Source organism: Primulina eburnea, chromosome 15 (genome assembly GCF_022965805.1).
Source record: "Primulina eburnea isolate SZY01 chromosome 15, ASM2296580v1, whole genome shotgun sequence".
Classification (NCBI taxonomy): Eukaryota; Viridiplantae; Streptophyta; class Magnoliopsida; order Lamiales; family Gesneriaceae; genus Primulina; species Primulina eburnea.
Window position 1 is genome coordinate 32,319,970 of NC_133115.1, and position 25,250 is coordinate 32,345,219.

The 25,250-nt window shown below is 34.6% G+C and overlaps 3 protein-coding genes across 8 annotated transcripts; all 3 read left to right on the forward strand.

The window, feature by feature from the left end:
- The first annotated feature begins 4,108 nt into the window (after window positions 1-4,108).
- On the forward strand, window positions 4,109-7,794 carry LOC140813989 (uncharacterized). Of its 5 annotated transcripts, none has more exons than XM_073172829.1 (4): window positions 4,110-4,253; window positions 4,587-4,957; window positions 5,117-6,988; window positions 7,508-7,760. In XM_073172829.1, the coding sequence occupies exons 2-4, from the start codon at window positions 4,614-4,616 to the stop codon at window positions 7,608-7,610; spliced, it is 2,319 nt and encodes a 772-aa protein (XP_073028930.1). In that variant the 5' UTR covers window positions 4,110-4,253; window positions 4,587-4,613; the 3' UTR covers window positions 7,611-7,760. The 5 variants fall into 5 exon arrangements, with proteins under 5 accessions (XP_073028933.1, XP_073028930.1, XP_073028931.1 ...); XM_073172830.1 differs by having other exon boundaries at window positions 4,146-4,253; window positions 4,599-4,957; XM_073172831.1 differs by having other exon boundaries at window positions 4,177-4,253; window positions 4,584-4,957; window positions 7,508-7,794.
- Window positions 7,795-14,447: 6,653 nt separating this feature from the next.
- Window positions 14,448-18,984, forward strand: LOC140814725 (CBL-interacting serine/threonine-protein kinase 1-like). The gene is made up of 12 exons (XM_073173808.1): window positions 14,448-14,820; window positions 15,039-15,101; window positions 16,450-16,521; window positions 16,835-16,942; window positions 17,072-17,152; window positions 17,254-17,433; window positions 17,535-17,750; window positions 17,838-17,942; window positions 18,028-18,144; window positions 18,265-18,327; window positions 18,413-18,487; window positions 18,556-18,984. Exons 1-12 carry the CDS (start codon window positions 14,587-14,589, stop codon window positions 18,625-18,627), a joined length of 1,386 nt encoding a protein of 461 aa, XP_073029909.1. The 5' UTR covers window positions 14,448-14,586; the 3' UTR covers window positions 18,628-18,984.
- Window positions 18,985-20,709: 1,725 nt separating this feature from the next.
- Window positions 20,710-24,809, forward strand: LOC140813624 (uncharacterized). Of its 2 annotated transcripts, XM_073172215.1 has the most exons (8): window positions 20,717-20,889; window positions 21,016-21,100; window positions 21,359-22,694; window positions 22,816-23,502; window positions 23,576-23,659; window positions 23,759-23,834; window positions 23,913-24,229; window positions 24,389-24,809. In XM_073172215.1, the coding sequence occupies exons 2-8, from the start codon at window positions 21,039-21,041 to the stop codon at window positions 24,584-24,586; spliced, it is 2,760 nt and encodes a 919-aa protein (XP_073028316.1). In that variant the 5' UTR covers window positions 20,717-20,889; window positions 21,016-21,038; the 3' UTR covers window positions 24,587-24,809. The 2 variants fall into 2 exon arrangements, with proteins under 2 accessions (XP_073028317.1, XP_073028316.1); XM_073172216.1 differs by lacking the exon at window positions 21,016-21,100 and having other exon boundaries at window positions 20,710-20,889.
- Window positions 24,810-25,250: the final 441 nt, after the last annotated feature.

The following is a 25,250-nucleotide window of genomic DNA, read 5'->3' on the forward strand; positions in this document are numbered from 1 at the left end:
ATTTTTATTCATTTTTATCGGAATATTGAAGCAACATCATACACGTAGATTATGACCGACACTATGTTAGCAATTTTCGTCGATGTCAGCACTCCGATGAATGTGATTAAAATTGAAAAAAAAAATACGAATTAATAGACTAGGTCCGTGAATTGATTTAAAACAATACTAAAAAAAATTCAAATTGTATACCTTCGAAAATGCTTTGTGAAAGTAGATGCAAATTTTTTTGAGATACACAGTTCATATCTACAGTGAAAAACAATAATTTTGACATAAACTATCATATTTTTTTGTAGACCGAGTCAGGTTGGAGATTTCTCACAAAATTGATCTGTTAAACAGTTTCACATAAATTTTTGTGTACAAGAAAACATAAATTTGAAATGGTCATGGTGTTTAATGTTTTAATTAATCACAAAACTCTTTTAAGAACGTTACACAGGTCGATTTTATGATATTCAAGCCGCCCGATCCCACTTATAAAAATATTATTTTCTGTCAAAAATATTATTTTCATTGTGAATATAGATCTCATCCACTCGTCTCATGAATATAAATATTTTATAGCGTCTCACAAGACCTACTCATAACTATTATATATATATATATATATATATATATATATATATATTGTATGACAAAATCATATGATGTATAAATTTATTGTATCGAAGGTTTATTTATAAAATTTAAAGATAATTAATGGCATATGATCTCTACATTTAAACTGAAATTTATTTCCTATTTTAGATTTATTTAAGTAACTGCCCTCATCAGATTTTTCCTTTTTTCTAAACTAATGTTCGAGAGAGTCATGCTCGTTTAAGATACACTTATGCAACAAATTTATTTACTCGCAGCCCAATCAGAAGATATTTTCCAAATTAACAAGAACTCCAACGCATATAAACAAAAAAACCACAATTTCATCAAATAATTTTCTTTCCATAAACCCTCTTACTTGTAATAAAAAAAATATTTTATTGCATCATAGTTAAATTTTTTCTAGATATTGAGTTTCTTAAACTATACATTTTAAAAGAATTTGTTTCTTAATAAATAACTACTTTTCTTATCTGGTAAGAACCAATTCAAGGAATTTCATCAAGATTAACACAAGTCTATATATATTGAAGAATAATTACTGCAAAATAGTGTCGAACAGTAAAAAAAAACACTACGAGCGAGAAAAGCGAAATACAAAAGAATTTTTCGAAGGAATCGCAAAGACGAAACATCATTATTTCACTGTGTTATTGTGACGTCTTAGAGATATTTGAAGGCAACACCCGTACATTTTGTCCCTCCGAATTTCGTCCGCACATATTTTACATTATTGTGTTTTGCTTATTTCTGTTATTGATATTTTATGATACAATTTACCTCATTGACTTGTTAAGGAAGATAGTTTTTAGTTCTTTAGATAATATTGATTTTGTAAACTCGATTGTTTTCTAATGATTATCTTGTCATGTGACATCGCACAAGTGTGCTTACTTGAGCATAAATATCTTGAGTGTGTCTCATGTGAGACCGTCTCACGGATCTTAATCTGTGAGACGGGTCAACCCTACCCATATTCACAATAAAAAGTCATACTCTTAGCTTAAAAGATAATACTTTTTCATGGATAATCTATTTAAGAGATCCGTATCACAAATATGACCCATGAGACCGTCTAACACAAGTTTTTGCCAAATATCTTTGTATTATTATTTTAATTTATGTATTATATTATTGTGCTGCATGTTGTCACAAGGTGTTACAATATCTGAGACAAAACTTATTTGATCACACAATCCTTATAGTTATGTTAAATAAAATGATTTCAATTGGTATCAAAACCAATTCTTGACTTTACTAAATGATATTCTGGTTATTTTTATTTAACATGTAAAATTCAATGGACGCGTCACTTGCCAATGTTGCACTACGAACAATATGGATCCAACAACGCTCTTTAGAAAGTTAAAATAAAATTTTATATCAATTTAAGGTCCACAAGATATTAAATAGACATGCTGATATAGGTAGATGAGCAAATTAATCAATGCATGCAAGGTTTATATTTTTGAAAAAATAAACAATCAAATCAGTTGTAACATTACAAAAATGTTAAAAGTAGTTTTCAGGTAAATAAAAATTCAAATTCATCCCGAATCAAATACTCCTCCAAATCAAATTTTAATCTAAATACAACCTTAAATAAAAAATGCTGTTAATCAGTATAATTAATTTCACATCAAAATACTATGTTAATTAAATTCATCATTTTTTCATATCCCATATAACCATTCTGATGGGTCATAAATATTTACTTAATCAAAAGTGAGTCTTTTATTTTTGAATTATGATAATCTAAACCAATCCCACAAAGTCATCATAATGCCTATAAATAGTGCAAGCTTTCATTTTGAAGATAAGTTCTCATTTTAGCTCTTAAAAACATCTTTATTTAATTTGTCTTGTGTATCGATGATTTGAGTATAGAAGGATTTTCATCGGGGTATTCTTAGTGTGACGACATTCTGTTCGTTATGTAAGTGATAATTCATTATTTTTCCCTTAGGTTGAGTGGATTAAATAAAGATAGATTAATAGTCAAATATTTATCGTTAAAATTTTAAGTTGTTTTAATAATCATTTTGACCCTGGTTTAAGATCTACTTTTATGGATAACTATTTGATTAATAAAATTGGATCTTAAACAAGGTCAAAATGATTACTAAAACATCTTAAAATTTTAACGATAAATATTTGACTATTAATATATCCTTATTTAATCCACTCAACCAAACACACCCTTAGGGTTTGCAAAAATGATATCCACATACTCAGATCTCACAGTCCCACATCAACATCTACTTGAATTTGCATAGTTCATGTGACAATTTTATTTGACTACATCACATTTGTTATTTATTTAAGAGAAATATTTTTATCTCTTATCAATTTTTTTACCAACTCCCTATCAATCAATCTTCTTTCCGCAAATAAAAAATGTCTCATTAAACTTTTTTGACAAAAACTTGTGTGAGACGGTCTCACGGGTCGTATTTTGTGAGACAGATATCTTATTTGGGTCATCCATAAAAAAATATTACTTTTCTTATATCCGTAAAAAAAAAAAATTCTTTCATTAAAGTTTCCTTGCAATCGCAACTCCCAAATAAAACCTAGGAGACTTGATTGTTTGGTATATAGATTTGATTTTTTAAAAAAAAACTTATTTATAACTTTTAAAAAAATTCTTTTTCAAAATAACCATTTAATACGTAATGTTGAGTTCAGAATATTAACAATCTTAATTTTGATGATAATAAATTTATTATCATATTTCTATCATTTTTATTCAAATGTGTAGGAGACTAACATTGAGCTACGATCTTATCACGAACTAAAATATTTGTGCAAATGTAAAAAAAAAAAACTCGGTAAGATGTTCAACAAAATTGTTTGCAATTGCAAATAAAAATTACATATTATTGGGATAATAGTACCAACGTCCCAACATTGGGACGAGATATCGAGTCTTAGGGTATTCATGATCGAATTGAATTATATATATTCGAGCTCGAATTCAATATGATAACTAACTCGAGCTGAAAAACTTTAATATTTTTAACTTGAATTATCTTTTAACCAGAGCTCGATTTCAGCTCAAAATAATCAAATATGTTTGTGAGCAACATAAATAAAGACTTAATACCTCAAATATATTCATTTATTACATAATTATAATGATCAAACATTAAAATTCCCGAACTTGAACAAAATCTAACATGTTTTAATTTAAATAAAATATTTTTCCAGAATGAATCGAGTATAAGAAAAATTTAATCTCTCCCCAAAATACGTAAAACGAAAAGACAAAAATTTGTGTGAGACGATCTTACGGATCGTATTTTGTGAGACAGATCTCTTATTTGAGTCATCAATGAAAAAATATTATCTTTTATGCTAAGAGTATTACTTTTTATTGTAAATATCGGTAGGAATGATCGTCTCACATATAAAAATTCGTGAGATTGTCTTACAAAAAAATCTCCATAAACGAAAATTTAATTTAATGGATTCTGCACACGTGTATGCCGTAACTTCCATAGATGCGGGATAGCTTGGCATTAACCAACGGTTGAGATTTGACTTAGTATCAGGAAAATTCCCAGGCCCTTGCCGACTGCCGAGGAGGTCTCCTCTTTTCTCCCTCCATCTACCCAGGAGCCCCGACAAAGTCAAGCTCAATTTAGGTAAAGTCTTTGCATGTTTTTGGTTTGAATCACTACGTTTTTCTCAGTGAATTTTAATACTTACGGAATTGTACCATCGAATTTGCGCGATTAGTGATTTTGTTTTTTTTTTTAGGTCGAGTTGTTCTTTTAAATCGTATAAAGATTTAATCTTGACTGTGGATTGTCATGGTTTGGATTTTTTTAACGACACTGTTCCTGATTTTGTGCTGTTGGCCGCTGAAAGTTCGTGCATTATTGTTTTTGTTAGGGTTTTTTTTTCTGGAAAACATTGTCGTCTCTTCGCTTGATTTTGTTCCCGTTTGTTAAAATTTAATGTGATTTTTCCAGTAGTTATTGATACAGGTTATGTGAATTGTGATGGGTACAACGAAGAAGATTATAGCCATATGCCAATCTGGAGGGGAATTTGTGAGCAATAAGGATGACGGGTCCTTGTATTATGCGGGCGGGGAAGCTTATGCTTTGGACCTGGATCAGCACACCCAATTGAAAGATTTCAAACATGAACTTGCTGAAACATTTCAATGCAGTGTGGATGGCATGGCCATCAAGTATTTTCTCCCTGGGAACAGGAAGACCCTCATTAGTATATCTAAGGATAAGGACCTTCACCGCATGGTTAACTTCTTTAAGGAATCTGACCAAGTTGAGGTTTTCATATTTGCTGCTGCCCGAAATGTGTCCAATATGCCTGCCAGTAGGTACTTTTCTTCTTGCAATTGTATCATGTTGAATATCAATTGTTTCCCCTGCCCTGCCCACAGAATTGTACTTGCATGTATGCCAATTTTTTATCTGAACTTTGTTGAGGTCACTTTATTATGTTCCAACTGGAATGTTTGATTTTCTTATTTAAACAGGTCTAGCAGGACGATTGCTTCTGACTCAGAATTTCCTATTGATGTCCCTGTGGACCTTATGCAAACTGATGATGCGATTGTCTTAGATGAACCTATCGAAACTACAACACTTGATGCTTATCCTTATGGCCATGAAGATAAGCATCGTAGAGCAGCGACTCAGTGGGAGAATATTATCACTGGTGTGGACCAAAGATTTAATACGTTTGCCGAGTTCCGTGAAGCTCTGCATAAGTACTCGATTGCCCATGGATTCACCTACAAATATAAGAAAAATGACAGTCATCGTGTTACTGCCAAGTGCAAAACGGAAGGCTGTCCATGGCGTATATATGCATCTAGATTGGCTACCACTCAACTAATATGCATAAAGAAAATGAATCCAGAGCACACTTGTGAAGGGGCTACTGTAAAAGCTGGTTATAGGGCGACAAGGGGATGGATAGGAAGCATCATTAAGGAAAAATTGAAAGTTTCTCCAAATTACAAGCCGAAAGACATAGCCAGTGACATCAAGCGTGATTATGGCATTCAGTTGAATTATACGCAAGCTTGGCGAGCCAAGGAGATTGCACGAGAGCAGCTTCAGGGTTCATACAGAGAGGCGTATTCTCAGTTACCACTTTTTTGTGAGAAGATAATGGAGACTAATCCCGGTAGTCTTGCCACATTGAGTACGAAAGAAGATTCAAGCTTCCGCCAACTTTTTGTCTCGTTTCACGCCTCAATATCTGGCTTTCATGAGTGTCGCCCTCTTATTTTTCTTGATAGCACTCTTCTTTACTCAAAATACCAAGGAACTTTATTAGCAGCTACTGCCGCAGATGGAAATGATGATTTTTTCCCCGTAGCCTTTGCTGTGGTTGACGAAGAAACCGAAAATAACTGGCACTGGTTTCTGTCACAGTTAAAATCTGCTCTCTCAACATCTGAGCAAATTACTTTTGTTTCCGATTTCCAGAAAGGCATAAGAGCGTCTTTGCTCGATATTTTTGGCAAGGGATGCTACCATGGTTATTGTCTGCGCTGTCTTGCTGAGAAACTTAATAAAGATCTGAAAGGACAATTTTCACATGATGCTAGGCGGCTCATGGTTCAAGATTTCTATGCGGCTGCATATGCACCAAAACACGAGGTGTTTGAAAGTTGTGTAAAAAGCATAAAGGCCATCTCAGATGAGGCTTATAATTGGGTCATTAGTAGCGAGCCAGATCACTGGGCTAATGCATTTTTTGGTGGGGCGAGATACAATCACATGACATCCAACTTTGGCCAACAGTTTTACAGTTGGGTGTCTGAGGTGGATGAGTTGCCAATTACTCAGATGATTGATGTATTGCGTGGCAAGATCATGGAACTGATTTATAGGCGAAGGCTTGAGTCGAGCCAGTGGGTCACAAGATTGACACCTTTTATGGAGGATAGGCTTCAGAATGAGGCGGCAAAATCAAGGTCACTTCAAGTGTTACTCTCACATGGGAGTGTATTTGAGGTCCGTGGTGAATCTGTTGACATTGTTGATATTGATCACTGGGACTGTAGTTGCAAAGGATGGCAACTCACAGGATTGCCTTGCTGTCATGCTATTGCTGTTCTTGAATGCCTTGGCAGGAGTCTCAATGATTATTGCTCTAGATACTTCACGTCAGACAGCTACCGATTGACTTATTTGGAGTCGATCAACCCCATACCAAATGTGGAGAAACAAGAGCAAAGTGAAGTGCTGGTAGAAGCAACTATTGTAACTCCTCCGCCTACAAAGCGCCCTCCAGGCCGACCGAAGATGAAATTTGCGGACTCTGTGGATATCATTAAGCGCCAGCTCCAGTGTAGTAAATGCAAGGGCCTAGGCCACAATAAGAAAACATGCAAGTGAGTTTTTATATTTTCTCCCTCTTTCTTTCACACTTAAGGTTCTAAGCAATTAAGCAGTTGGGAACTTAAGATCCAAAGATATTGATATCTCCGCCTAGTCATGTTCCACGCAGTTGACTCATCATTGAATGATGACAATGACGCTATCACTTCTGTTTCATGCATCACAATCATATTTCATGTTTCCTTTACTAAAAATTACGCTGCCACAACTGCCTGATTTTTTGTCCATATAGTAGTAGTACCCCTGGAATCATAGATCCAGTGTAATGTACACGGCGCATGGTTTTTGTTTTAGTTTTCATGCTCATGCGTGCAGTTCAAATTTTAGTTTTCATATTCATGCATGTAGTTCAAAATGGGATAAAAACTGAATAGTCATACGATTTGTTAAATCATTTCAGTGAATATTTCAAAATGTAAAGGGAAAAGAAAAGCAACAGTTTATTTCCTAAAATCAAGAATGGCCTGCGCTTCTTCTCGTGATCTGATTTTGTTTGTTTGTTTGAACTACAGCAAGGCGAAAGGGGTGGAAGAACCAGAAACTCCACTTTTGATTGAGGGGCCGACGAGCGACAATGAACCGGAACCGGAACGTGAACCCATAGGAAGCAGTTGATTGATTGATTAGTTTTGATATCCGTCTTCACATAATTTCTTCTAGCTAACTTACTCGTGTATCATCGTGATCAACGACGCCATAGATATATGATCTACAGATTTTGCAGTTAGTTTCAAGAAAGCTCTTCTTTTAGTTTTGTTCGGATATTTTAAATATTTTGTGAACTAATTTTTTCATCGTTTCACTAAGGGACCTAATCTATAACTAAAGCTACCACCGTACATCGTATCCATCGTCTCAGCTCCAACTCAACCATATAATATACAAAATGTACAGAATCACTAAAATATCTCCATGTTCGTCGATCTTTTTGTTGATCGATTGATTGCCAAGCTTAATTCATATAGTCTGCACGCCGCATATGCGGGTCTCGCTTGTTCTGGTCGCTATAGTTGTTCTAGTTCTTGTATTCGTTTCCCGATATAATTCACCATGAGGAACAATAGAGTACTTTTCGTGCCATTATTGGTGGTCGCGGCGGTAGTGCTTTTGATCAACAATACTACTAATGTCGACTGCAAGGCCACTATTGAAAAGAATAGAAGAAGAGGCGGCGGGTAAACATGGCAAGGATAGTGGCGATCGTTCAGAATCTTGGGCAAAGGACAAGTTATCTGAAGGCCTTGGCTTTGAATCTGCTGATGACCAAGATAGTATAAGATTTTTTGGTTCGTGTGAGAAGATAAATAAATTATATATAATAAGAGTGATTATAAAATAAAGGATAAATAACACATTATGATAAAATATAAATTATATAATGTTTGACGTTATTTTAACTTGTTTGATTATTTTTATGTGTGTGCTTGGATATTATACTGCAGATAAGGCTGGGTGTCTAAAGGACAAGGCATGTGAATCGGTCGAGGATGCTTATGAGAACCGGGGATGCAAAAGATAAAGTAGAGCAGGTGGTCTGCGATATGGGGAAAAAAGTGGTGGATGAAGGCAAGAAGAGAGAAGCTGAAGCCGAAGATACGGTGAATCGGGCGAAAGAGAAAGCAAAAGAGAGGTATGAAGCAGCCAAATCCAAGGCGGAAGAGACGTATGGTCTATGGATCGGGTAAGGATGAGTTAAGTCACCACCAAGAGCTGTGAACATAAGCATGCATGCACCATCTGTTCTGCTGTGGTTTTTAGCTCCCAGTTTGTCACCTCAAGTGCTATAAAATAGAAAAAACATACGAGTGCTACTTTTTTTCCCCTTTGTTTGACAAACTCAAGAGTCGTGAACATATGCCTGCACCGCAACATCGCATTTCTAATTGACAACTAAAGTAGCTTGGGTTACTCATTTGATTTGAATCAGAAGCTTTGATTTGTGGTTAACTCATCTGGCCTTGAGGTCATATGTATATATATATATATATATATAAAATGTTAAAACTTTAATGCACGTCATATATAACTTAACAGATATAGTCTCTGTTTTTAAGCCTTAAGTTGTAATATCAATTTCAACATAGGTCTTTTTATTTTTTATTTTTTTAAATCATATACCAAAATCATAGTGTATTTCTTTGTTATTTCAAATAATTACATTTTAATCTTCATTTAAATATAAATCAAATGAATTATAAAAAATATTGTGCACTGGTATATATTAAATTTTGTAGAGTTGTATATATATAGACTTAACAATCTTTTCACATTGAGTTAATTTTTGGGTTGTAGTTAGATACAAGTTCATTATCTTAATATAATATCATAAAATAGATTATCTATATGTATTAGACTATCTTTACGAGTCATTAATTAATATCTTATAAATTTCACGTTCTAATGTTTATTAGTTGGCGTAAGAGAGTATGTTGGATGTCACGTCAATTGGATTAAATTTTTTGGGAGTTCTATTTGTATAATTCTTTTTTTAGTTAACTTTTGAGTAGAATAAATCAAGTCCATGATCTTAACTAAGAAATTTCAAAACTTATTTCAGTAGGATGGGGGCAAAAAACTTTATTTATCCGCATTAGAGAGACTGGGATGGAGTTAGACATTTTTTAGGAGTGATTTTTTTAAAAAAATATTAATAAATATATAACGTGTTAGCGCAAAATCATAAAATAATAGAGCTAGATATTGTTGATTATCTTTGTCTCGTTTATGAACAAGTACATAAACAGCAAGTCGAGTCGATGATGTTCCTTTGTCCGCAAGACGAAATTGCTCGTATCAAAGTGCTATACGTTGCAGACAATCATCTCTAAGATACACCGACTTCAAGTAGAGAGATTGCAGCACTACAAACTCTCGAAAGCAACGAACAAAATTATGCAACAACTTTCAAGGATGAAGTGAAATAATATGCAGCAAGATGACAAGAAGAAGAATTAATGATGTATGAGAGGAATTATTTCTAATTGACCACCGGATACGTAGAATAGACATGACTTTACTGACCTGGATGCGTAGAAAAGTTACAACTCTCTGTGAGTAGTCAATGGACATATTGTTTGGTGCAAACAGCAGCCTGGAGCAGATTCAACCTTCATGTGACAAGCCAAAGGATGCGCACTCTCTTCAAAACCAGCAGGAGGCGCGCAGCAGCGCGCTTGGTTCTGTCTCGCGCACATTATTCCAGCAGTAGGCGAACATCCAAGCGAGAAGACGCTCCTATTCTGTTCGGATGCATCTTGGATAGCTTGTGCGCTCTATAGCGCGTTTCTGGCGTCCAAATAAATTTGTTTCAAAAAGATTAATATTGGTCAAAGAGCGCACTGCGCCACGGTGCACCAGGACGGGCTAAGCCAGTCGGCCACGGGCGCGTGTGTGTTCCACCGAGACTTAGCCTATCAACGTCTTCCCTTTTCTAAAAACTTCTTATACTTTTTTGGGGCCCAAAACTTTAGTTCAAACTTAGAGTTGATAAAAAGGACTTTATTTGGCACATTTCTTAATGTGAGACAAGTCTTTTCTTCTCATTTTTTTATTTATAGCATATAAATAAAGGTAATACTCTTAGCATAAAAAGTAATAAATTTTCATGGATGACCCAAATAAGAGATATGTCTCACAAAATACGATTCGTGAGACCATCTCACACAAGTTTTTGCCAAATAAATAAATTAGAAAACGCATATGTCGATAAGTCCGGTTTGCAGATCCATCTTTCGTTCTTTGCTTTTCAAACTGAATGTTTGTATTTTTGTAATCTACTAATTGTTCTAAAGTATATAAACTGAATTAATTAACATCAATATTTCCATTCTCCGAAAAACAATTTTTATTTTATTTTCACGAATAGAACATGGTCGGTGTTGTGAGTGGGAATAGGGATAAGCAGGTTGAATTGGGTGAAGAAATTTCAGAGATAGGAGAGGATTGTTCGAGTTTTAGTAAAAATTATTCTAATAATAATAATAATAATAATAATAATAATAATAATAGCAATCTAACATCTTTGAGAATTTAAAATTGAAGCAAAAATAATATATTTTCTTAGATAATCAATTGAGAGAGACAAGAAAAAATTTAGAATAATAGATTCGGGATTTTTCATTTGTAATTTAAATTTTGAGATTGAAAATTTATAATTCTAATTTAAAACATTGGGAATTTCGAAAGAGGGGTAAAATAATATTTTTTTATTGTATTTTATTTTTACATAATAATTTTATAACAAATTCTTTTAAAAAAAAAAAAAAAGGCCTGGTGGCTTCAATCTAGCCACCCGCCCCTGGACGCTCAGAGTAAGTTGCTTTCTTTATCTCACTTTTCTCAGTGATTGGGGTCCATCATATCCCCTTTATCCGTTCGCCGTTGGTCCATCTAGCACTTCGGTGGGATCCGTCCGGAGGTTAGAACGTTTGGTCAGCCCCGGGGGTTGGCACGTTAACCCCTTTGATCCTTCCAACACCTAAATAATGGAAAGACTCGTTTACCATTAATCCGTCTTGCGCTTTATTGTTGGGGTCCCGCCTAGGATTACAACACTTCAATCATACAAGGCACTCGGCGTATCGGCCATTCTTCTCCTATTCCTTTCATCCAAGGGACCTTTAACTAGTCCCATTCAACTTCTACTATACAGTCCAAATTTTAGTTGCAATATTACTCTTGTTGATTGATTTCATGCTCGGAAAGCAGACAAGTGGATCGAACACGCAAATAATTGATGCATACCCCATATTTCTGGACTCTACAGCTGATTGTCAATATTTCTGGACTGTACAGATGATTGTCTCGTCCGGATAATCCATCCCTTTTGTATAATTAGACTGGAGATGATATATATATATATATATATATAATTTTTAAATGTGACACCAAGAACGATTATGTGTAGTTGATATCCGTGGTTAAAAATATTAATGTAATACTTTGTCCCACATCTAAAAAATCAAAGATTTAAAATGAGTTTATAATGACTTACAATGGACTTCTATAGCAACTTGGGTTAATCATTTTCGTAAAACGATGACGAATACGAAGTAGTTGCTATAGGAGCTCATTGTGCAGTTACGCAGGCGCGAACCCTGGCTCGAGACGTGACAATTAAGGTAGACAAAAACTCTAGAAATCCCAAATATATCTTGACCTGCGTTTTTCTCGACCCATTGTCGGGATTTTTCTTGTCCCGATCAATATTGTCATTATAGGGAGAGAAATCGGGAATATAACCCGATGGAATTCTCATCCCGACTTGATTATATTAATAATAGTAATTTTTATTTTTTAAGATATATTATGATGTTATTAACACATTGAGTTGGAGTTTACAATTTTAAATATAATATTATTGGGTCGGAGTTCATATAAAAATTGATTTAATCATTTAAGGGCTAATCTCATTCATAAAGATTAAATTAAATTAAATTAAATTGTTAACTAATTCATCCAAATTAAAAAAAAATTATAGACAAATCTATTTATAATTCAAATAAAATTATACAAATAAAAAGTTATTATATCATCGTTTTCTTTCCTTCAATATGAACATATTGTTGTGAATTGTGATCAAGAAGGGTTTGTCTTATCATCATAAGGAAATTATTTATTGCGATTACTTTATTGATGTCAAATTTTATTCTTCATAAAATATTATTTATTTATGGTTTTTATATTTATTAAAAAATATTATCAGTGAATGAATATAATTACTAAACATTATTTAGCTAGAAGTATATTTATTAGAGTTGTCAAAATGAGTTAGGACCTATCATGCTAAATGACGGACTATGACGAGTTGCGGACTACTCGGCCCAACTTGTTAAATATAACAAAAAATTGACGGACATGACGGTCAACCAGATGAATTGGATTGATAATTTTCTAACCCGCTCAAACGAAAGTTTTGCGGGGCTGCGGATTGGCCCATTCCGCTGCAATTGATGTGAAATGGAGTTATGGGAAATTTGTGCAGTGATTTAATGAGACAATGACTTGGTATGTTAATTTTTGTTTTAGAAATTTTTGGACTAATCAAGAAATTGTTTTTTTTAGTTGGAGAGAAGATTGTTACAATTGAGTCTTGATTTTTAAGTCTATGAGGCAAGAATATCATACAATATATGATTAAATTATGTGTTACTTGTACATTTGAACATGAGTTTTGAATGTTGATCATAAAAAAGTACAAGTTATCTATAATATTTAGAGTACGTCTCTTGTGAGACGGTCTCACGAATTTTTATCTTTGAGACGGGTTAACCTTACCGATATTAACAAAAAAAAGTAACGCTCTTAGCATAAAAAGTAATATTTTTTCATGTACGACCTAAATAAGAGACTCGTCTCACAAAATAAGACTCGTGAAATCGTCTCACGTATGTTTTTGTCTCATATTTTTGTCAAAACAAAATTACTCACACAAAATTCACAACTAATCAAATTAATTGAAAAAAAAAAACTATTTAAAATCCAAAGAATTTTTATATATATATAAAAAAAGACAACGTATCATATAAGCACTAAAGCACGTAAAAGATTACGTGGAAGAGATGATGTTCAAAAAGAAGAAGCTCTTTTTGCTTCCGTAATCATCTAGAAAGATGCCACGTGTATTTTGTTTTAAATGTAAATAATTATATAGAGTAAAATATTCCACGATAGCTTTCGAAACTCTATTGGTATCACGTGAAACAAATATTAATCACAAAAGATAAAAAATCAGAGGATAAGATTAACTTTTTTCTTTTTTCAAACTTTCCGGCCATCCCTTCTTTTTTAATTATTTACACACGTGAAAAACAAGCAAATTACGAAAGTACCAATATGCCCCTAAAAAAATGTCATAAAATGAAAATTATAAGAAACGCACAATAAAATAAAGAATAGGTATCTTGTGAGACCAATTTTTACTGTGAGACAGGTCAAACCTACCGATATTCACAATAAAAAATCGTATTTTTCATGTATGACCCAAATAAAATATATGTTTCACAAAATACGACATGTGAGATCGTCTCACACAAGTTTTTTCTTAAAATAATCTCTCTACTACATTTCATTTTTATTACTTGATATTTTGTATTATTTTCTTTATAATTAAATAGACCATTTTTTAGATCAAAATGTAATATTTGTGTATGTTAGATATATAACAACTTATATGTAGTGTTTGAATTGTTGTGTTGTTTAAAAAATTTGAGCTGAACTATGACCACCAACATGCGGATCTTTATTTTGCATCAAAGGTCAGACTGACATTGATTATAAGTACTTGAATTATTGTGAGAGATATTTTTGAGATACAATAAATGTTACTGCTCATTGAAATAATCGAAATATAATGTTTGAATTGATATATAATTTAAAATATTTAAATTTTCGCCGATTATAATTTTAATAAAATGTTGTATCATATTAAAATTTTCATTTTTGGAACGAGTCACAGAGGAGACTGCCTCAATTTCTACTACCCAATCCAATAATCAATATCTATATATAGCTGCACAAAACCATCGTGCTATTAAATATTCAGTGTTTCTCAAGTACCGGAGCAGGCAAACTCTAAGGTTAATCGCCGGAAATGGTGCTTCTGCACGCAGGAAATGACGAAGAATTGCGAGGATCGGACGAGGAGCCGATCTGCAAGAGGAATAAGAAGAATGGGATGCGGTTGGGGAAGTACGAGTTCGGGAGGACACTGGGAGAAGGGAATTTCGGGAAGGTCAAATTCGCCAGGCATACCGACTCCGACCGCCCCTTCGCCATCAAGATCTTGGAGAAGAACACGATTCTCGACCTCAAGCTCACCCAGCAGGTACTCTAGCTGATCAATCGATCGATTGTTGAGAAACTTTCTGGTCGACGGTTTTGCGTCCGTTTTGGATTTTTACCTGTTTTTCCTGTTCCTCCGTGTTGTGATTCAATCGATTGGGGTTGTTTTAGACTTGTAGTAGTAATTTTGGTGAATTATTGTTTTCTTCTTCTTTTTCTTTCCCTTTTTCTGACATATTTATTTCGATTGGAGGAGTGCAGATTAAGAGGGAAATTGGCACTTTGAAGCTTCTCAAACATCCAAATGTTGTCAGATTATATGAGGTATGTGTGTGTGCCTCGCACTTGTATAAGAATTAAAGCTACCTCGCCATTTTTTGAACGACAAATCTAATCATGACCAGACTAATCTTTCGTTGCTTTGTGTTTTTGGTGAGAAACATCCAATCGGGCTTTCACTTTTTTGTTAACAATTAATCAATTGCTGGATAAGGCTTCTTGTTCAAATCGATTAAGCAAATTATGATATTTATTCTCGGAAATGTCGATGATTTTTTTTAATAAATGCCAATTTTTCTTTGTTTGCGATTTTACGGGAGAGACAACGTACGGAATAAATAGGGAAAAGGCTCTTTTGTTTGATGCATCTAAGAATTCTAAAAAGTAATAGGTGGACGGTGGACAGTCAGTCTACTTTTTTTCCAAACTAAATATCTAATTTTTTTTATCTTTTTATTTTTTAATAACACAATTATGTCATATTTAAACAAAAAATTAAGACAAAAACTTGTGTGAGACAGACTCACGGGTCGTATTTGTGAGACAGATCTCTTATTTGGATTATCCATGAAAAAGTATCACTTTTTAGGTTAAGATTATTACTTTTTATTGTTTATTGTGAATATGAGTAGGTTGACCCGTCTCACAGATTATAAAGACCCGTCTCACAGATTATAAAGACCCGTCTCACAGATTATAAAGATCCGTGAGACGGTCTCGCATGAAACTTACTCCCAAATTAATGGTATATTCGTCTTCGTTATCTAATACAAATGGATAGAAAATATGTCGAATAATTTTTTAAAAAAAACTGAAAATGAAAAAAATTATATGTTATATACGACGACGACGACGATGAATTGTTTCCACAACGTTTGAAGATATCGTTTTTTTCAAAAACCACGTCTAAACAACGTATTTTCGAACACTGGAAGCAAGATTAGGAGGATTTTTTTTTTGTGGTGGACACACAAAAGTGTAAAAGCGAAAATAGATAACGATGATTCATTTTCATCATCCGTATTTGGGCCCCATCATATACGTCTTCTTGTGGTGTATGAATGTGACTCGCCCAATAAATTTCACACACATGTTTTTTTGTTTTTGTTTCTTTTCTTTTTTTTCCTGATTGGGTTCACACACCACATGGTAACAATAAAGACAACAATATAATGTTGACACTTGAGATTGTAACATGTAACAACAGTAATTATGACGATAAATTGGTAATATCACACACACACACAAAAAATACGTTGTGGGTCTTGATATACGTCATCAGAAAATTGGGGGTTTCTTGCTTTCTCGGTCTCCCAAGTGCGCTGCATGTTTTTTAATGTTTTAAGTTATGGACAACTGGTGCTAACATCTACTTGAATGAATATGGGAACAGGTCTTAGCGAGCAAGACCAAGGTATACATGGTCCTGGAGTACGTGAATGGTGGTGAATTATTTGATAGAATTGTAAGTATCTTTTCCATGATGCATGCGTGGATTAATATATATATTTTGTTAGTTCTCTGTTAAGAAACTAAATAATCTATTTTCGGAATATCAATTGTATAATTTTTGGTGTACACTTGTCCTCTTTAGAATTATCCATGCGTATGAAAATGTTTTTGGATTAGGCTTCTTTTTCTTGTAAGAATCTTGAAATTATTGCCTTTTCCTCCCTTTCAAAACCTTAGAGGCAAGTGCAACGGTCAATAACTATCAACGAATTTCACATTACCATACATTATTATAATTACAGTTTATCATTTTTCATGGTATACAGGCATCCAAAGGGAAACTCCGGGAAGCTCAAGGCAGGAAGCTCTTCCAGCAGTTAATTGATGGCGTTAGTTACTGTCACAACAAAGGCGTTTTTCACAGAGATCTCAAGGTGAGTGATGTAATGACTATGAGTAAATGATCGTAGAATTCACGCGACGCCAATATCAATGCAACCTTCCTTCACCACCAGTACAACTATCGATGGTCTAATGGGTGTTGTTTGCATAAATTAATGCAGCTAGAAAATGTGTTGATTGATGCAAATGGAAACATTAAGATAACAGATTTCGGCCTCAGTGCGTTGCCTCAACATTTCAGGGTAGCCCACGAATCTAGATACTCCTTAAATTATGATATTTTCAATACCATCTTCTTCTTATTCGCTTAATTATATTTTTCTAACGAAATATACCTATTCAGAATGATGGCTTATTGCATACAACTTGTGGAAGTCCAAACTATGTTGCCCCTGAGATTCTCTCAAATAGAGGATATGATGGTGCGGCCTCGGATACGTGGTCATGTGGCGTCATCTTATACGTGATTCTGACAGGATACCTTCCCTTTGATGATCGAAATCTCGCAGTTCTTTATCAGAAGGTTCGGTGTCTGATCCCTAAAAAATCTTCTCAGGCACGATGATATAATTTTAAAATTCTTACTCCATCTTTTGGAGTTTAATGTTCTGAATTGTGTATCAGATTATGAAGGGGGAAGCTCATATACCAACATGGTTATCTCTTGGGGTCAGAAACCTAATAAAGAGGATTCTAGATCCCAACCCTCGTACACGGATAACCAGGGATGAGATCAAAGAAAATGACTGGTTCAAACTAGACTACACCCCTTTAGATCCCACGGAAGAAGAAAATGAAAATGCTTGCACAGATGATGATGTATCATCTTCAAATGAGGCTGTGAGAACTAAATCCTTTATTGTTGAATCTATTTTGTGTTAATTTTATTCCATTCTGAAATTAATGCATTCTCAATCTGCTGTTTAGCATTCAGATGCAGGAAAAGATCATCATTCACCAGCACTAATCAATGCATTTAAGCTAATCGGAATGTCCTCTTGCCTAGATCTTTCGGGATTCTTTGAAAAAGAGGTAAGAGTGATGATAACACATGTATATATCTTTTGGAACAAGTTAGCGATATTAATACTAAAATTTGTGAACTATTTATTTTTAGGATGTCTCTGAGAGGAAGATCAGATTTACATCAAATCATTCTCCAAAAGAACTGTTGGACAGGATAGAAGAAACAGTCATACAAATGGGATTTCATGTCCAAAAGAAAAACGGAAAGGTTAGTTTTTATATACTGATTCCTATCCGCTGTTAGTTCACTCATAAAGACCTGCATTCAGGGCAAACGCGACATGTTTTTCTAATTGACTTATGCGTTGCAAATTTTGAATACGTACAGTTGAAAGTCATGATGGATCGCAAATGTCAGAATGCGTCTGGGAGTCTCTCAGTTGCTGCAGAAGTAAGTTCATGGGACATCAGATGCTGATTTTGAACCTTGATTTTTCTTAGCTCGAAAATCATGGTAAATATTGCTACTTCTGCAGGTTTTTGAGATAAGTCCATCCTTGTACGTCGTTGAGTTGCGAAAAGCATGCGGTGATCCTGTAGTGTACAAACAGGTAACATTTCTTGAACAGTCCCTTTCTTGCTTGTATATAATTTCTAACACCCACCTTCATTTATGCAGTTGTGTGACAAATTTTCAAACGAGTTGGGTGTACCTCAAATCCAAGAGCAGCTCTCAGCCACTGCATTGTGAAAGATTGTGGCTTCAACATTGCTGGTAAAGCAATTCTTGTGTACTCATTCTATTATAGCTAAATGGAAACCGCGTGAATATTTAAAGTCGACGAAAACTCAAGCCCGGAGACATTACGGTTGGAAGCATGTGTAACCCGGCTAGAAAGACATCGCCAAATAGGCACCACTCCTGTAACATGTCCCCTGGTGTAGATATATATACCTCTAATGTAATAACCAGATGGTACATTCCCTCACCATATATGTGAATAAATATAGCAGAAAAGGAATGTGCAATCCTGGATTTACTTGCACTTCTTTTCTTCCTTTTGATGTAAAATGATGTTTCAGTATGAAAATGATATTATTCAACTAATGAACGATTTCATCGAGACTAATAATAATGACATCTTGTGAATATTTTCTGTAGGGCAAAAAAGAGTGAAAAGATATCCAATTTGTATAGTTTAAAATTTGCAATTTGTTCTTATCCAAGCCGAGTGAAAAATTACAATTAAGCAAACAAGTAATAATTACCAAATTTGACCTCTCCATTGAGCTCGGGCGTCCACCACCATGCAAGCAAAATCTGGATCTCAAATCCCCTCTCATCAAGGTTAGAATTAGAACAGCTACAACAAAATACAAATGAGAATTCAGCAGGGCTCCGAGCTGAAACAAAGAACACTTTATAATGATTGTTGATGAAAGTGAAGAGAATACATTATAAGTTTGTGTTGTGATCTTAAAAGTTCGGATTTCGTTGAGGTGGAGAGATTGAAAATGAAATTATTTTGGCCACAGTCCATTTGGTCACGTGGCACGTTACACTCACGTTTGAAATGAAATTATTTTTGGTTCGATGTTTTTTCGGTAAAGTTCAAAAGTAAATCTATAAGAGTCTAGATCCAAAGATTAAAATTAGTCTAGATGACGGGAGAAATATATAGAACCAATTTTCCCATAATAATGGACCCGTTTCCGAAAGTATGAAATTATTTGCTAAAGCAGTTAAAATTAGGATTTGCCGAAAGAAAACCCATATCATTATCAATATAAAAAGTAGAATTTATCAACTCATAAAAAATCTCAGCAAGTCAAAATGATTCCTTTCTTTTAAACAAATGATTCCCGAAGTATACAGATTCCTTTAATGTCAGAAAAACGAAAATTAAACGAAAATGATGTGGGGAATATTTAGTAACATGAAATTTGTTTAACCATAAATTCGAAATATAATATTCTCAAATTTTAACATTTTTTTACTTAATATACAAGTCGAAATATGATATAATTGCGTAATATTTCAATATGATGTATCAAAAACGAAAATAGTATCAGAACGAAAATAATATAATGATTATAAAACAAACTGAAGTCAATATTAATATAATAATTATACTGATAGGCTAAAGAGATGGTTCTCACCAAACATATGGTGTAGCGTTTTTCCCAACGTACTCACACAAATTCTGTATACTTAATCATTTTCGAATCAAAATGAACTTACGTTTTTGGACCGAAGTCACGTTATTCAGATGAACCATATATACGAGTTGATCACCTGTTGTTCATCGGAATCACTTTTCACGCCGAAGTCACGTTGTCTAGTTAACTCAATTTTCAGTACGATTACCGTTATCCAGGACTCCAATAAACAGACATTCATCCATTCATTTACAATAGTTCTGAAATTCAATAGTATCCTCCCATTATCAAACATGTATTAAAATGTTATAATTGTGAAATTACAATAAGATGCCATATTAATGAAGATGATGGTAATTTTATCATAAATGTCAAGCAAAATGTCAAAAAGCTGCAAAGAAAGAATTGTCGTTATTATTAGTATAGTTTAATAAACAAGAAATATAATCAAATTAACTCAATAAGAATAAGAGTAAGATTTCATGTGAGACCGTCTCACGGATCTTAATCTGTGAGATGGGTCAACCCTACTCATTTTCACAATTAAAAATAAAATTATCTTAGCATAAAAAGTAGTATTTTTTCATGGATGACCCAAATAAGATTCGTCTCACAAATACAACCCGTAAGACCGTCTCACACAAATTTTTGCCTAAAAATAATTACCATAAAAAGGGAAGAAACCCTAGAAAGTAGAAAGCAATGTCCACTCACAGAGTCACCACTCGTTTCCTTCGATCCGATCCAACTCAATACTGATAATTTCGAGAAAATCAGAATCTGATCAGCGGCTACACTTTCAATTCCTCCGTTGGGAATCCTCTCTCCTGGTTTTGTAACCTGAAGTTTCGAGGTATGAAAATCCCAAGCATAGTTTTGCAAAATATCTTGAATATGTCATCTTTGATGAGTGTATGCGTATATGTAAATGTTGAAATAACGACAGTACGGAATTATTAAGAAGTTTTTTTGGATTGAGGTGAACTTCTGGTGCTGTCAGTGATGGTGAAATATTGGTTCGGAGACTTTTGTGAGTTTCTCACTGCCGTTGTTCGATGGATGAGGTGGTTCTGATCACTTTTGACGTTTACGGTGTGAAAGGATTGATTTCTTTCCTTTTAAATTGTCGAATTTCGCTTTTTAATCATGTCATCATGGGAATTGTTCAAAAAGTTGCTCTAGTCTGGATTCTGGACTTGGATTTCTTCCCTTAGCTAATATTTAACTGTTCAGAGATTCCCAAATCTCTGACAGCGCTAGAGATTTCTCAATGCCTTTGAAACGGTAACTACTGATAACCTTTTATTCTTTTTCTCGGACAGTCTATACGCTTTCCACTGGGATGGTCTGAAGATGGCCCCGCATCGCTCCTCCAGGTACGTGGATCCGGGGTGGGAGCATGGTGTTGCTCAAGATGATAGGAAGAAAAAAGTCAGATGCAATTACTGTGGCAAAGTAGTTAGCGGTGGAATCTACAGGTTGAAGCAGCATATAGCTCGGCTTTCTGGTGAAGTAACGCATTGTGACAAGGCTCCAGAGGAGGTTTGCCTGAAAATGCGAGCAAATTTAGAGGGGTGCCGTATTGGTAAGAAATCAAGGCAAGTTGAATTTGATGAACAATCATATTTTAATTTCGCTGACAATGATATTGTGGAGGAGGAAGAGCCTGTTGCATACAGGAACAAAGGTAAGCAATTGTTAAGTGACAAAGGATTGGTGATAGATATGGCTCCGCTTCGTTCATTAGGATATGTTGACCCTGGTTGGGAACATGGTGTCCCTCAGGATGACAGGAAGAAGAAAGTAAAATGCAACTATTGTGAGAAGATAGTTAGTGGAGGTATTAACCGGTTCAAGCAACATTTGGCTAGGATACCTGGTGAAGTTGCTCCTTGTAATAATGCACCGGAAGAAGTTTATCTCAAGATAAAGGAGAACATGAAATGGCATCGCACAGGACGGAGGCACAGACGACCTGGCACTAAGGAGATATCCACCTTTTATTTAAATTCAGAAGACGAAGACGATGAAGCTGCCTGTCATATTGGCAATGATAAAATAGTACTTGGTGATAGAAGATATAAAAGAGATTTTGGAAGAACTTTTAAAGGGCTGTCCTTGTGTAATGGGACTGAATCATTGTCAAAAAGGCCAAGATTTGATGCTAATGTCCTGAAGATGCCCAAATCTGAGATGCAAGTATGTGGAAACCAAGTGAAAACTGGTTCCTCTAAAAGGTCCCGAAGAGAAGTCATTTCTGCTATTTGCAAGTTCTTCTATCATGCGGGAGTGCCTTCTCACGCAGCCAACTCCCAGTACTTTCAGAAAATGTTGGAGTCGATTGGTCAGTATGGATCAGATTTGAAAGGGCCTTCAAGCCATTTGCTATCTGGTAGATTTTTACAGGATGAGATATCGACCATCAAGAACTACCTTTCAGAGTTCAAGTCTTCCTGGGCAGTTACGGGGTGTTCTATTTTGGCAGATAGTTGGGAAAATCTTCAGGGTAGGACGATGATCAATATTTTGGTTTCTTGCCCTCGTGGTGTGCACTTTGTTTGTTCAGTTGATGCCACAGGTGTAGTTGACGATGCAACCTATTTATATAAACTGCTTGACAAAGTGGTGGATGACATGGGGGAGGAAAATGTAGTACAGGTATCTTTTGCTTCACACATGCTTTATAATTACACGAAATGTAAATAAATCATTTATTATTTACCGATTGACTACTCTCTCCTCATTCTTTCTTCCTTCTTGGCGATAACTATATCTGTAGGTAATCACACATAATACTCCCAGTTATCAGGCTGCGGGGAAGATGCTGGAAGAGAAGAGACCAAATTTATTTTGGACGCCTTGTGCTTCCTATTGTATTGATCGAATACTCAAAGAATTTATGAAACTAAATAGGGTGGGGTATTGCATAGAGAAAGGCCAAAAAATTACGAAGTTAATTTACAATTCGGCGTGGTTGTACAATCTTATGAAAAAAGAATATACTAAAGGTGAGGAACTTCTGAGGCCGTCTATCACTCAGTATGCTTCAAGTTTTACCACATTACTAAGCTTGCTTCACCATAGGGTTGGTCTTAGAAGAATGTTTCAGTCAAACAAGTGGAATTCCTCTAAGTTTTCCAAGTTGGACCAGGGTAAAGAGGTGAAAAGTATTGTGCTGGATTCCTTATTTTGGAGGAAGCTACAGTTTGTTAAAAGATTAGTGGACCCTATAATCGAAGTGCTTCAAGAGATCAATAGCGATGAGAAACTCTCTATTCCATATATTTACAATGATATGTGCAGCGCAAAGCTTGCGATTAAAAACAATCATAATGATGATGCACGCAAATATGAAACCTTTTGGAGATTGATTGACGATCAATGGAGTTCATTATTTCACCATCCCCTCTATCTGGCTGCTTATTTCCTGAATCCGTCTTTCCGTTATCGTGCAGATTTTATCCTGGTAGGATCTTGAAGAAGTCAAGAATCAAATTTCTTTGCATTTTTATAATGTTTGTTTAATTTGCGTTTTGTAGCATCCGGATGTCGTACGAGGCCTGAATGCATGCATTGTTAGATTGGAACCAGACAGTGCTAGAAGAGTCTCAGCATCCATGCAGGTGTGAGCATACTTGTTTATCACGTTTGTATTCTAGACGAAGAGTTCTAACCTTGTGTGCGTGTACATATTCTTCTAATGTTTGGCTTTACTGTACCAGATTTCCGACTTTGGTTCTGCAAAAGCTGATTTCGGAACTGACTTGGCTATCAGTACTAGATCAGAGCTTGATCCAGGTTATACCATTTGAGATAGTCTGATAAATTACATGTTTCAAGAGTATTTCCACGAAAGCCAATCTTCTTTTTCTTCAGCTGCTTGGTGGCAACAACATGGGATTAATTGTTTGGAGCTGCAACGAATAGCAGTGCGTATACTAAGTCAAACTTGCTCGTCTTTTGGGTGTGAGCACAACTGGAGTATGCATGATCGGATCTATGGAGAGAGACACAATCGTTTGGCGCAAACAAGATTGAACGAGGCTATGTACGTTCACTACAATTTGAGGCTTCGGGAGCGCCAGATAAGAAAAAGTTCGAGCGACTCTGTGTCTCTTGACAGTGTTCTACAAGAAAGTTCATTGTATGATTGGGTTGTGGAGACAGAGAAACAAGTGTTGCACGAAGATGAGGTACCCCTTTAGGACTTGCTCTCTAAGCATTACCCCTTTAGGACTTGCTCTCTAAGCATGTTTATTTGATAGTATGCTTGTAAGTTTCCATGAACAACTTTCATCATAATTTTTTAATGCAACTCCTAACGTTTTGTCTCGACCATCGTATTTCAACAGGCCACCACCCTTTATACTGACACGGAGCATGGAGATGCATATGAGGATGATTTGCTGGAGTTCGACGAAGGATCATTGGAGATGGCCACCCTTGCAGATATGGTAGAACCGTTGAATTTTCGGACTGATGCGACTTCAGATGATGATCAAGATCTTAACTTTCTTGACGACGATGACGATGACGATACGACCGATTAGTAGTCACTCTCTCAGCTCACACCAATCAACTAGTGCATCCTAATCTGTTTAAAATGCAGTATGCTTGATTTTTCCTTCTCTCTCATTTAGTGTATATATGTAATTATAAAATATGACCTTGCTGCTCTCTAAGTTGTGAAGTTATTTAGTGTTGGCCAAATTTGTAAAAACATGATAATAGAAGAAAGGGCAAGGAGCATCCCTTTTTGGTTTTTGCTGACAATTAACTAATTCAATCGACACAATCCATAAAATAAAGAAATTCTTACTGACCAGCTTTATCCCTCGAAATGGTGCTCAACAATTTCTTCTGTTACTATTGAAAATTGTTAGTAAGAATTTTTTTATTTTTTGGCGTTAATTTTTTTGATTGCATAAAAATAATGCTTCTATCTAAAATTGTAAATATTATATTGAAAAAAATTAGATAAAATATATGATTGTATAATTGATTTAAAAATGAAAATCCATCATCTGTATTTTATCACGTTTGTGATGGATATATCATAAATTATTAATATCATTAACACCGAAAATAATTGTAATTATATATATCATTAAAATACAAAATTAATATGTACAACACAAAAGGAGAATGGGTGTTTGAATAAATAAAATGAATAATCTTAATTTAAAAAAAAAAAACTTAAACTATGAAAAGGAT